The sequence below is a fragment of the Dermacentor albipictus genome, chromosome 9, assembly GCF_038994185.2.
Source record: "Dermacentor albipictus isolate Rhodes 1998 colony chromosome 9, USDA_Dalb.pri_finalv2, whole genome shotgun sequence".
NCBI lineage: Eukaryota > Metazoa > Arthropoda > Arachnida > Ixodida > Ixodidae > Dermacentor > Dermacentor albipictus.
Window position 1 is genome coordinate 27,815,982 of NC_091829.1, and position 13,393 is coordinate 27,829,374.

The 13,393-nt window shown below is 48.3% G+C and overlaps 1 protein-coding gene and 1 long non-coding RNA gene across 4 annotated transcripts in view; one reads left to right on the forward strand and one right to left on the reverse strand.

Annotated features, from left to right (window-relative positions):
- Window positions 1–12,836, forward strand: part of fzr (fizzy and cell division cycle 20 related) — a 29,079-nt gene extending 16,243 nt beyond the window's left edge. The window contains exon 8 of the mRNA XM_070525571.1: window positions 12,124–12,836. Coding sequence (XP_070381672.1) covers window positions 12,124–12,402 — 279 coding nt within the window. The 3' untranslated portion in view covers window positions 12,403–12,836. The remainder of the gene's footprint in view (window positions 1–12,123) is intronic.
- Window positions 1–13,393, reverse strand: part of LOC139049764 (uncharacterized) — a 32,318-nt gene that overhangs the window by 10,692 nt on the left and 8,233 nt on the right. Inside the window, exon 5 of one of the 3 annotated variants that reach the window (XR_011508562.1) lies at window positions 12,187–12,326. The exons of the other annotated variants lie outside the window; for them this stretch is intronic. This is a non-coding gene — a long non-coding RNA (uncharacterized lncRNA). Of the gene's footprint in view, window positions 1–12,186; window positions 12,327–13,393 lie in introns of those variants that run through there. 3 annotated transcript variants of the gene reach the window in all.

The following is a 13,393-nucleotide window of genomic DNA, read 5'->3' on the forward strand; positions in this document are numbered from 1 at the left end:
ACAGAAAGTTGTCTGCTACCCGCCGTGGTTGCTCAGTGGCTATGGTGTTGGGCTGCTGAGCACGAGGTCGCGGGATCGAATCCCGGCCACGGCGGCCGCATTTCGATGGGGGCGAAATGCGAAAACACCCGTGTGCTTAGATTTAGGTGCACGTTAAAGAACCCCAGGTGGTCAAAATTTCCGGAGTCCTCTACTACGGCGTGCCTCATAATCAGAAAGTGGTTTTGGCACGTAAAGCCCCAAATATTATTATTATTATTAAAGTTGTCTGCTGTCCCGTTCAGCACGTTCGATAGGCCGGTCTTCTTAAAACTCTTCGCCACTACCTCATTGGAGATATCACTCCACGCTTCAATTATCCAGGAGCAAAGCACTTCCACGGACGGTCTTCTGATGTTTCCGCTCAGCGTCATATCATGCCCGCCTGCCGCCATCCACTCTGCATACAGTCTTCAAACATTGTCCTTGAACGATTTGTTCAGTGACACGTCAAGAGGCTGTAGCAGCAACATCAGACCCCCAGGGATGACTAACCTAAGCCTAACGTTGACTTCGGCGTTTCCGCACGCCGCTTCGGTGCCGACGGACGCGGCTGAACCGAGCTCGCGTGCTCAACGCTTCGACACGGTGTTTTTCACGGAGGCGGAGTGCGCGGGGCGCGAAAATTACGCAGACAACGTTAAAACTTCATTGGCGAAGCAGTCCGCGACTTCCCGCAAGTTCGAGCTAATGAACGTCGGCACAGCAAGTGAAGATGACGATCGCGGCACAGAGTACATCATCGTTGATCTCTCAGTGCTAAAGAAGATGTTTGTGTCCACAAGCTGCAGCAAGTGTGGGATGACCACTCTCCAACTCGCAAAGTGCAGTGAGAGAGAATACGGCCTAGCAGTGAAGTTGGAGCTCACATGCTCAAATTGCGATTTCGCCGAGCGGCACTTCTCGTCGCCACGAGTGCCCGGGAAATCCAACATCACGCCCTTTGAAGTCAATTTGCGGGCAATGAAGGGAATTCAAAGTATAGGCAAGGGAGCGACTGCCCTAGCAGATTTTTGTGCCACCATGAACCTCTCTCACCGAGGACTTCACCACAAGACTTTCAGGGGGCATATGGACACCATGGTGAAAGCTTGCCAGGCAGTAGCTACTGCTACAGAAGCAGCAAGCGTCAAAGTGGTGAAGGACATGTACAAGAACTTCCTGAATCCACCAGGAAATGTAGATGTCATATTTGATGGCACATGGAAAACACGTGGTCACAATTCAAATATTGCAGTAGGCTGCATCATAGAGCTATACACTGGCCTAGTACTGGACCATGTTGTGCTCTCGAGGTACTGTCGTGGGTGCCAAGGGGCACCTGATCCCAGTGATGATGGGTACGGTGACTGGGCTATGAACCACAAGTGCATGAAAAACATCGACTGCAATGCCGGCCGGATGGAGACTGAAGCAGCTATCATTTTGTTCAACAGGTCTCTGGAAAAAAATGGGTTGCGGTACACAACTATACTTTCTGATGGTGATAGCCGCACCTTTCATGCATTGACCTCAGGAGAAGTGTATGGATATATATCCATTGAAAAGAAAGACTGCTTGAACCATGTCCACAAGCGGATGGGGACGGCTCTTCGCAACTTGGTGGAGAAGAAGAAGGCACAAGGAGAATCTCTTGGCGGAAAGGGCAACCTCACCCAAGATAAGATAAAGAAAATTACAAACTACTATGGGTATGCCTTGCGGAGCCACAGCCACGACGTTGCAGGCATGAAAAAGGCAGTGCATGCCACGCTGTTGCACATGACCTCGACAGATGAAGCCCCAGACCACAGTTGCTGTCCTCAAGGGGTTGATTCGTGGTGTGCCTTCAATCGTGCTTTGGCGAACCAAGTGGAGCCGTCACCACACAAAAACCCTCTGCCAGGCCACGTTCGCACTGCTCTTGAGCCAATCTTTGCAAGGCTGGGCGACGAGGCCCTCTTGGAGCGCTGCAAAGATGGCATGACACAGAACGCCATTGAGTGCCTACACTCTGTCATTTGGAGCCAAAGCTCCAAGAACACGCATGACTCTTTGCTGGCTGTTGAAAGAGCTGTTGCAGAAGCAGTTTCTCGCTTCAACCAAGGAATGGCAGCAACCAGCAGAGCTGTTGCAGCACAGCTTGGTTACAGTCCTGGGAGCTGCCTCATTCGTAGGAGCCTTGAGAAAGATAAGCAGAGGCTGTGCAGGTCTGATAAAAGTCACACCAACGCTGAAAAGGTGAAGAAGAGGATGGCCAAGAAACACAAGCCTGACAGAACCCAGGACTACTGCCCAGGACTTTTGTGAATGTGTGGCAGATTCATAGAAAATAGCAGGTGACTTTTTGAGCTTTTTTTTTGTCAAAGGCCAACGCAATACAGAAGTTTTCACAATCTTTACATGAACAGATTTCTGTGAGTTTGGTGTTATTGTGTTCAGTAATGACTGGGCTGCATGCTAAAGCATTAAATTTTTCCATGTGATAGGTAAACAAAAGTGGCAGAGTAAGCAAAACTTTGAATGCAATTTTCTCAGCTTTGCTTTTTCGATCAAATGCCTTTGCCTTACGGAACTTTTCATAATGTTTGCATCAACTGATTTTATTGAATTAGGTATCATTTTTTTCAGTGAAACCTCAGCTGCATCCTAAAGCTTTCCATTTTTCATTAAACCAAATAGACTAGCAATTAGGTCAGGTGTAAGCTAATTACTCCTGCATTGTTTTTTTCTCCCTACTTTGATATTCATTCATGACCTATATGATGACTTTTAAAAAATTTCTTTAGCTTTAGGATGTGCAGTAGGTCCTTGGAAATGACAGCTATTCTTTAAAACTAGTTTTTTTAATTAAGAAATTACCATAATGGCCCGTAACAAAAGACCTATGTGGGATAAGTTATTTTGCGATATCTTCATTTCTAAATGGGATATATCAAATCTGAATATATATTTGGAATCAGCATTGAAAGATATATCTGCATGCGAATTTTCAGGAAGATACGTTAAGAAATAAAAAAAAAGTTTTCAAGACCCTCATCCCCCCTTAAGCTCACCTCCAACACTATCCACAAGATGGCCTTGGAAACTGTCCAACACAAGAAGCGAAGTAAGCAGAAGCACTCCTGGTCTTCGTCCCTAAACAGTCTTAATCCAATCGACCATGAGTTCCACTGTCATCCACCCTTTAACTTGAGCGCGGATGTGGATGCCACGGGGAAAGTTTTCCTTCGGAATACTCTTCCGTTTCAGTATGACGTATGGTAAAAGCCTCCACCCGTCTGCCGTCACTGCAAGCATTACAGTGCATCGCAGCTTCTCAGCACCGTCTTCACGAGGACACTCCGAGCACCCATCTCGTTGACTACAGTGGAATCTCGATGATACGAATCTCACGGGTTCACGAAAAATATTCGTATCAGCCGAAATTCGTATCATCGAAACAATTAAAACTAGCTAAATCAAAGAGTCAGAGGTGAACTCACTCAGACACAAGTACGTAAAAAGGATTTATTTCTTGTAGAAAATTCTCTAATGTCCTCTGCCTCTTTTTCTTTGTCAGGTCAATTAGCAGACTTTGTTCAAATCCATAAAAACGCGTGCACGTGTCGTTGCTGATTTCGTTCGCGCACGCCTCAGAACTTAGCGCGCATGCAGCGTTTCAGCCGCCGGTGGTGGGTCCTTCGCCGTCGCCCACGTCTAACACAAAGAACGCGGCCCGAAGCACAGCAGCCACTCCGTCCAATGGCACGCGGAAAATGAAGAAAAGCACAAAAGCAACACAAGTGCCACCGCTTCAAACTCTTGGTGCCCAATCGCGGCCTCCGCGCTGTCCGGCGCCGCGTCCGCGCCTCCGCACCAAAAGAGAGAGGGAGAAATCGCGTAACTGCGCGCTGTTCTCTCTCACTGCCATCGGTGGGACTCATGCTCGCGGTCGAGTCCATCCGTGCGCTGGAATCGTGCCAACTGTGGTCTCTCATCCGCGCAGCGGCGCAACCTCCTCCCCTCCTTAGCAACCGGCGCGCCGGTCAGGGGCGCAGCTGCGCATAGCAACCGTGACGTCACACAGTAGCGGTAGAACGGGCGCGCGCGCGTCGGCGGTGGCACCGCCGCTCCTTCGCCAGCCGTTTCGTTGCAGTCGAGTGAGAGGCCTGTGTTGCGCGCCATGCGGTTCGGGGAAGCGCCAGCGGACACCGGATTCCCCCAACACCAAACGCCAGAAGAACAAGGAGCGAATGCGCATGCCACGAATGAACATGTCACCAGATGCGAAAGCAAGGGAGGCAGAAAAGAAACGCCAACAGCGACTGATTAGATCGCCGGGTACCAAAGGCAGGGAAGCAGAACGAAAGCGGCAGCAGCGACAGGCGATATCGCCGGACACAAAGCGAATGAATTGGAGCGCAGACGGCAGCAGCGTCTGGCTTTCGCCAAGCACACTTTCAAATTTCCAATGTCTTCGGTAATTTTCGTATCAACCGACGCGGGTCGAAAATTGATTCGTAACAACCATTCTCTAACACGTTGCAAAGTAATGGGGCTCGGCCGGGACCACAGAAAAATTCGTATCATCCAGAAATTCGTATCAGCGTGATCGTATCATCGAGATTCCACTGTATTGTGTTTTGGGGCATGGCGAAGGTCAATGGAGTTTGGTCGGTGTTCTCTATTTACGACAAGAGGAAGCCATTCTTCTCGCGGATCCTCGTGACGAAGTGATGAAAGTCTGTCACCTTTGCTTCATACGCAGATGGAAGCCGCTGGCACGACGACGCCCGCCGCCTCAGTGAACGTCCATTTCATCGCATGAAGCGAGTCGTCCAACCTGAGCTAGCGCGGAAGTCCTTTGCGATGATTCCCAGCTTCCTGGCAATTGCATCCGCCTGTATCTGTATCATTTCCAATGATACTGCACAACCATCCTTGCGCAGGTCCTTCACATATTTAAGGACCGCCTCCTCAATGTAAGGGAACTTGCTGGTTTTGGGTCCGCGGAAAGCTAGGCATGTCCTATCAGTAGCTATGAGCTGCCCATGCTGTTTTTTCCAATAGCGTATTCTGATTTCATCGACACCGAAATGCCTGCCAGCAGCACGGTTGCCGTGCTCCAGCACGTAGTCAACAGCCTTAAGCTTAAACGCGGCCATAAAACTCGCGTACTGTCCCATGGTGAAACGGCACCAACACAGACAAACAAGCACAAAGCACACGACCGCCTTGAAAAATGTAGAAAATGTGGTGTCCATGGAAACGTGTCGGAACGCGTTTGCTGCAGGATGACAACACGTCAACGAACAGGCGACTGACAAAGCAAGCCGAACGCGATTTTTTTTTTTTCTTTTTCGCGTGAGTACAATTTGTGGATTGAAACAGCTTCTTTCGTATCAGTAATGAATAAGATCATTAAATTGGCAACCATTATAAAGCAAACAAATAATAAAGCCAAGGCAAGTTTGGCTGTAGATCTTTTTTTTTTTTAATTCTTGAAGTGCAAAAAGTGATGAAGGGAATGAAATGGGGCGCCTGCTAGGAATCTGTTTGGTGTATGCAGTCCGCTCGGTAACTTTTAAGAGTCGTTTTGCTCAGCATTCGACAAATGGTAAGCACGATCATCATCAGCTAGACTTCGCAAACGACATATCGCTGCGGTAAGTTCGGGTGCGATCACTACGAGGGAAATAAAAAAATATCGAATTTTGACGAGAAAATTCAGGGGTGTGATCATTACGCGAGTGCAATCATTATGTGAGTAAATACGGTATTTCACCCGACAGGTTTACGAGAAACTTCAATTTAAACTACTAACATACTCTGCAGGGCTGGGAAGCCCAAATTACCAAAAAAGTAGATGCGATAAGGATGCTGCAGTACAGGTTCTAGCCATGCTTTATTCAAATGAACCTTTATGGCACTCCACTGCCCACTGCCGCGATTCCCGCCAGCCGGCACGAACTTTAAGAAAAGTCGGTAAGTTTCTTTTTGGGCCTTGTTTGATCCATGAACCAAGAGCTTTCGCTCGAGTTGGGCAACGTCCAAAAGGAGGTCCTCTGCTGTGTCACATGAACAGATGAAGTTCCAGATGCCGTCTACGTGCCGTAGCACGTTGGCAAACGTGGTAGGCATAGGCACGGCATCTGTGGCGTCGTTGTTGTCTTCGTCCGATATTGCAGCGGTGTCGGCAAGTGAAGATTCGGGTATGCTAAAGCCCCAGGCAATGCTGAATTTTGTGGTTCCATGCCACTTTTCCGCTTCCTCAATAATATTCAGCTTATCGCAGAGCGACAGAACTGTTCACTTTCAGGACATCATGTGTCGTGTTGCTCCACACAACTCAAAAACTCCACTGAACGCTGGTTGCTAGGATTACAATGAAGAACACGTGCGATAAACCTAGGCCTCTCCGCGTTACCTTGTCTGCGATCTGCTGCTGGGAAACTGGAAGGAGAGAAACGCTTCCCCAACGCGACTAGAGGCGACGACGCCGAGAAAAGAGGGAGAAAGTGATTGTGGAGAAGAAAAGGTGCTATTTCAGCACAGCGGGCGTCGCGGGCGGCTGCTGGTGGGGGGAGAGAAACGCTTCCCCAACGCGACCAGAGGTGATGCCACCGAGAAGAGAAGGAGAAAGAAACCCGCGGCACTTTTCTTTCGTCCACTGTTCCATTCCGCGCTTCTCGAGGGTCGTCGTATAGCGCTGGTCAGGCGTAAAATTGCGTCGGGTAACTGGGATTTTAATGCATTGCTTCTGTGGGGACTTCACCGGGACTGCACTAATCTGTAGTAAAACCCGGGTTGTCGCAAAACAGGGAGACGTATAACCAGGTTTCCACTGTATGTGTTTTCCTGAGCACACCTATTATGGGTTATACTCTTTACACTCATTCCTGGATATACAGTCGAATCTCGATAATTCGAACTTGAAGAGTCCCGAAAATTTGTTTGAATTAAAAGGATTTCTTTTTAAGTATTCATGCACCATAACACAATGCACGAATGGTGCGAGTCGTGATATATCGTGGCGCGCAAGCACACAGCGAATGAGGACCACGAAACCGCCCACGCCGGCCAATGCTCGCTTCCCAATAACACCAGAAAATGAAACTTCATGGAGCAGGCGAAGCTGGTGCCAGGCCAGCTGGGCTGGCAGTGCTTGTGCGGAGGCGCGTGCATGCAGAGATGAGGGAGTTAAGAGGGAGGGTGAGGGAGCGGATTTGTTTTCACGCCTGCTGGCTGAATGGCGCTAGCCGAGTTGCCGAAGCCGGACTGCGCCTCCACTGCTGCTTTGTTCTGCGTGTTCATGTACTTTTTCCTTTGTCTGCTAACAGATTGGCGCTGTATTTACCTTCTTCATCATGCATTCTTAACGCGAGTCATGCCTTATCAAGATGACAAAGTCGTTGCCGCTGATCATAATCATGTTCGTGTGCTCCCTTCTGTTGCGGCGTTGCAGCATTCAAAAGACAAGCAGAATGAGGTACTAAGTGTCGCCTTCGCATCCTTGTATTCAGGTTCTGTCTTATACAGAATCGGATATAGCGCACCATGCCCAACAACGATTTAGGCGCATCATTGTAAATTAACAAGCACGAATGAAACCAACCAAAACAAGCGCGAGCGAGAGCTGGCGTAAGCAGACAATAGTGTGAAACAAGTAATTCGGCTGAACCAGACGCGAGTCCGAATAGAGCGGTTGGGCAGGTTCGCATGATACCAGTTTCCCGTTCGTACGTCACTGTAGGGGTCACTCTTATTGGTCTCCTCCATTTCCCACTGCTGTGAACCACGAAAAGTCGGCCCAGGACCGATTCCTCCCACAGTGCGCATTTTGCCACTAGTGTGGCTGGGGCATTGCGGCGCAACACAGAAACGGCACTGTTGCCATTTCAGAGAGGATTAAATTTTTGTCACTTTTTTCTCTCTCCCTCTTTCTTCAGGCACAATGTTGAGGGCTCTCTCCTAAGTTTCTCTTCTATGGCAAGGTCAGAGCAATGCAGGTCGTAGGCGCTGCCGCGTGATTTGGCGTACTGCTGAGAGCATTGTCGGAATGCAGTATGTTTGAATTAATCGTCGCAAATGCTTGCGCGTTCAAATTATTGGGCATTTTCGGCCATTGGAATACACATAACTCTGAGGGAACCACGGCGACAGTTCGAATAAACCGGAAGTTCGAATTAAGCGTGTTTGAATTAAGGAGATTCCACTGTACAACGATACCTCGTTAACTCGGAACTTGCATATCTCGAAAAATGTGCTAAATAGAAATTTTCCACAGCACCGCGCCACCACAAAGTGGGTGCTTTCCCTGAGCGTGAAGTCGAAACCTAGTGGCTTAACAACTTTGTCAAGTAACCATGTGACACGTCATGCGACGGGAGAAGAAGAAGAAGTATTTTAATGATTGGAAATTGTAGAGAGGTCGGCCGGATAATGGAGCATCTGGCCTGCTACTCTACGTAAGGGAAGGGGAAGAGGGGAAGAAAAAGGGTCACAATGGGGAATGATAATGGGAGGAAGGAAGTGAAGGACACATTACACAACTGGTATCACAGGTGTGAGTCCAGGCCCGTGTCACCTAGGAGACGTGAAAGTGCACGCATTGTCTCTGTCATCTGCCAACTCTGTGGCCATGCGCCTAGCAAGAGGTCCTCCGACAGTGGACCATTTTGTAAATGTCTTAATGTATCTGCCATTGTCAGTCTTTCGCGTGCATACTCAGGGCACACCACGAGCACATGTTCTATAATCTCTACAGCGCCACACACTGAACAGTCCGGGGAGTCTGTCCGTCCAATAATGTACAAATATTTGCGCATGAAGGCGGCGCCTAATCGCAGTCTGTGTATCAGGCATGTATGAGGGCATGGAATTCCACGCAGAATAAGAAATTTCATATCGAGATCCAGCCATTTAAGGCGGACCTGACGAGCGTCTGGCTGGGCCCAGTATCTTCTCGTCGCACTCCTCTTTAATTCCGACAGGAGGCATGTGATGTCCGGTCTGGAGAATGGCACTACAGTTCGCAGGCCATTGCTGAGGGCACGTCTTGCTGCAGCATCGGCCATCTATTTACCATTGAGCCCGCAGTGTCCCGGGATCCATTGGAACACTATGCGGTGGTGTTTTTCTTGAGCGCATGAAAGTAGCTCGGTGATCTGCAGTGCCAGAACCTGATATGCAGTGTGGCGCAGGAAGCATCCCAAAATTTGCAGCGCAGGTTTTGAGTCCGTGAAAATGCACCACTCTTGACGTCTTTCCCCGCAGATGTGGCGAATCGCTTCCCGAATAGCCACAAGCTCTGCAGCAGTTGATGTAAAATTATGGTCTAGTATGAAACCTCGAGTCATCTGTTGGGCTGGTATAACCACAGCTGCTGTCGATGCCTTTGGTGATGCGGAACCGTCTGTGTAAACATGAACATATGTCTGGTATTCTGACCAGATGTACGCGAGAGCAAGTTGTTGTAGTCCACTGACGGGAACCAATGATTTCTTTAGTATGCCGGGGACATGTACACATATGGAAGTTTGAACCATCACCCATAGTCGTTTGACGGGGTGATATGGAAGGGCATAGCCTGATGTTATGTGGGGTAGATGGCAGCGGAGTGCACTTGTGAAACTGCTGTCCGGCCGCTCATGTAGAACCGACGTGGACGTGTGACTGGAGAGACGTACACAGGGGCAGGTGCTACAAAATAGCACGTTCTACGCAGTTTGTTTTATCCACTTTATGCAGCGCACGTGATTCACCTTCAGGGGTGTTATTTGTGTTTCAATTTTATTTTACACAACGTAGAATAAAAACACATGTGCCGCGTGCATTCCAGCACAGCTGATATCAGCCGAAACAAGAAATGTGCTTCACTTCCTGCGAAATAAAGTTAAGTGCAGCGGTGGGAACAATTGGCTTCTGCGATGTCCGAAGCAGCTTGAGGACGCCTTTCTAGGTCCAAGTGCTGCCGCAAAGCAGACCAGCCTCACACACTTTTTATACACTGAATAAAATGGTGGTTCTGCAAAACAGAGCTGGTTGGTACCTCTGGTTTGTTTTTATCTTTTCTTTGAACCCTTTACAAAGAGCCAGTTTACAAGCTCTTGTTGAAAAGCTTGTCAGTAGTGATGGATCGTTCAGAAAGAACTCGACTTTTCACTTTAATTTCCGCAACTTTGCTTGTCTCAATTTTTCTCCGGTTTTTACTACGAGTTAACGAGGTATTACTGTATATTGAATTCAATCCAAAGCTTATCTAAAATCTCTGCACATCTCGGACATTTTACCAAGATCTTGAAAAGCAGGAGTTAACCTATTCTCTTCTCCAAGGCTGTGTCAAATGTACACGAGGTGACTTATCTTAACGCCCCGATGCTGCATTACCGGCTATAACGATGAAGTCTTCCTGCTGGGTGTCCGAGCTGAAAGGTAGTGAAATGCGAAATCCTTGGAAAAGTAGAAAATCAAATAAAATAAGCCGTGCGCTTATTTTCCAGCCATCTCCACGCGCCTCTCTCCCTCCGAGCATGAATGGGCTGCGCTCCATAGCTCTACGCCGCCCAACTTTTCAAAACACAAACGGACCACGCTAACTGTACTGCTCATAGATTGCTCGCATATCGCTCGCTGGCTCCTCTTTCAGCACAGTTCTGCAAAAAGCTTAATCGCTCACGTTTGTCTTTGTTGGTTGCATCGAAATAGTTTCTAGCCACACGGTTTTGCAGCCTCGCTTGACTTTCCGCTGGAACGGAAGTTGGCCGATCCGCCCGCTGATCATCGGCAATGCACAACGTTGCCACTGAAAAGAAAGCGCATGGCTATAGATTCGTAAACTAAGTGCTTGTAACCGAGGAGGCGATCGTCACGAACGTGCTTGCGTCAGATAGCAATGGCGGCGATGGCAGCGATGATGCGGCAGGGCAGGCTGCCTCAACATTGCCCTCACAGGAGGCCCGGCTGATGATTCAGTCCCTCCGGGGCTTCGTTCTTGCGCGGAACCTTCCGCTGCACTACATGTAGCACCTGGATGTTTTGGAGAAGGGTGTCGGCAAGCTTCGCGTAAAGCATGCAAGGCTGATAGACATAGGGTGCTCTCGTGCAAGCCAGTGAGAAGTATGTGGCGAGATGCTTGTGGTGATCTTGCCTCAGCCTTTCTTCTGGACTTCTCAAGCTGACAGGCTGCTGTGGCAGCCTTCTCGCAATATCTTAAGGCCCCTTTTGGGGCCACCAAAGCAATGCCTTGACGGTGCTCGCATATCGCTTGCCACCCATGACCCCTCTTTGCAGTTGTTATAGCGCTGCCATTCTTTAACGCCGACAGCCGTGACTTGTTGCCCGTGATCGTAGCACCGAGGAAGCACTTAAACGAGAACACAATCAGCAGCCAGATGGAGGAAGGTGGTGGGGAAGAGCACTGGCCTCACCGCCATTATAGTTTTCTCGCAACAGCTCTGTCATCCACCTATTTTGATTTTTTCATGCAACCCGGTTATAATAATTATCAGTTATATAACAATGGAATTTTTGTGGCACTTGAATATTGTTATAAATGGGTTCGACTGTACACCAATACCACATGTAACGTCAAATATGTCCGTTAAGAATATGTCCATATGGTTACCGATAGCAACTGTAGACGTTGTGCAAGGCAGCTAGTTCCTTGGTTGGGCGTATAGACCGATGGGCATATGGACACATAGAAACCTGAAGGAACCCATGGAAGGTACCACTGTAAAGTGGATGTTAGATATTGTGGTGATCAAGGCACAATCGGTGGGTTTCGTGGCACTCCAGCAAGGATTAGTCAAACCATACAAAGTGAGGTAATAACAGCCTTTTGTAGTCAAGGTAGATTGCCAGGTGGAGAGATATTTAAGAATACAAACGTTAGCATTGCATAGTTCAGGAAACCTCCCTGTCATACGTCAAACAGTGAATCTTAAGTAAATATTCACTTAAAACTTCTGCAGCTTAATGCGACGAGGCTTTCTGCAGTGCTGCGGCATCCTTTACACATAGAATGATAATGATATTTATTCAAACATTGTGTGTCTCTCATCTTATTGATAACAAGGGAGGTAACCATTCTGACACGTCTTCACATATTTGCTCTTGCAGGTGTGCAACTTGGCATGGTCCAAACATGCGTCAGAGCTCGTCAGCACGCATGGCTATTCCCAGAACCAGATCCTCGTCTGGAAGTACCCATCGCTGGCCCAAGTTGCCAAGCTGACCGGTCACTCCTACCGGGTGCTCTACCTTGCCGTGTCCCCCGACGGCGAGAGCGTCGTCACTGGTGCGGGCGACGAGACGCTACGGTTCTGGAATGTGTTCAGCAAAGCTCGGTCACAGCGTGAAGCACGGTCAGCACTTAGTCTCTTTGCGAGCATACGCTGAGAGGTCTGACACGTGGAGTGTGAATGTAAAACGAGTGTGCGTGAATGCCTAGGGAAGGTGGGGCAGGCCTTTGTGGTGGGGACCGCTGCGGACTGAAAAGCTCGCCAGTCCTCGAATTCAGCAAACACTGCTGCGGAGTTCGGCTTCCTGAAAGGGTCGTTCATGGTGCTTGTGAATAGACCCGTCTAAACTTGTTAAAGGATGTAAGGCTTATCCACGCCGGAACCACAAATGTCGTGCCAAGTCTGCCGTCAAATGTGCTGCGAGCTGTCGTAATTTGCTTTGGAAACTGATTTTTTTTTTTTCATTTTTATGAACTGCTAAAAAATTGTGGTTGCTGTACATACTGCCTGCTGCTAGCCAACAAGTTCATCTATGCAGAAACACATTATTTTATGCAAATGTTGCACTGGATTACAGCACTGCGACTGGTCTAGCCTTTTATTTATCCTGGCGCTCACACATCCCTCTCTGACTGCATTGATTTCACTGCTCACATTATGGGATCTGTTTTAAGAGCGCCTGTTCACATCTAGGTACCTTGTAACATTTTAGTTACCATGCCCCACAGCATTTTATTGAAGTGTACCAATAGCCATATTTTTTTGTTTAACTGATTCACTGAACTGCTTCAGAAAGTGGAGTTGACCACCGAGTTGGTTAGTGCCAGCTGTACGCTATGAATGCGTTGCTTTATATGTTGCAAATGTCACACAGTCTGTTTGGTGCATGGTCTACATGCGTGCACATGCACCAGGTGGCCTAATAGTTGCAGTTAATAACCCACATTGGAGACAGATGTGCGTTGTTGTGGCAACTGCTCTGCGTGCTCGATGCTTCAGGCAGAGCCATAATTTATCTACATTTAAAGACCTTTTCTTTTTTTCTGCATTAGCCATACAGGGCTTGTAAACTTGAATAAATTCAATGCAGTTGAGTTTAATTTAAATTGTCATTTGCAGTAACCATTTTCACACACCTCCAGAATGCT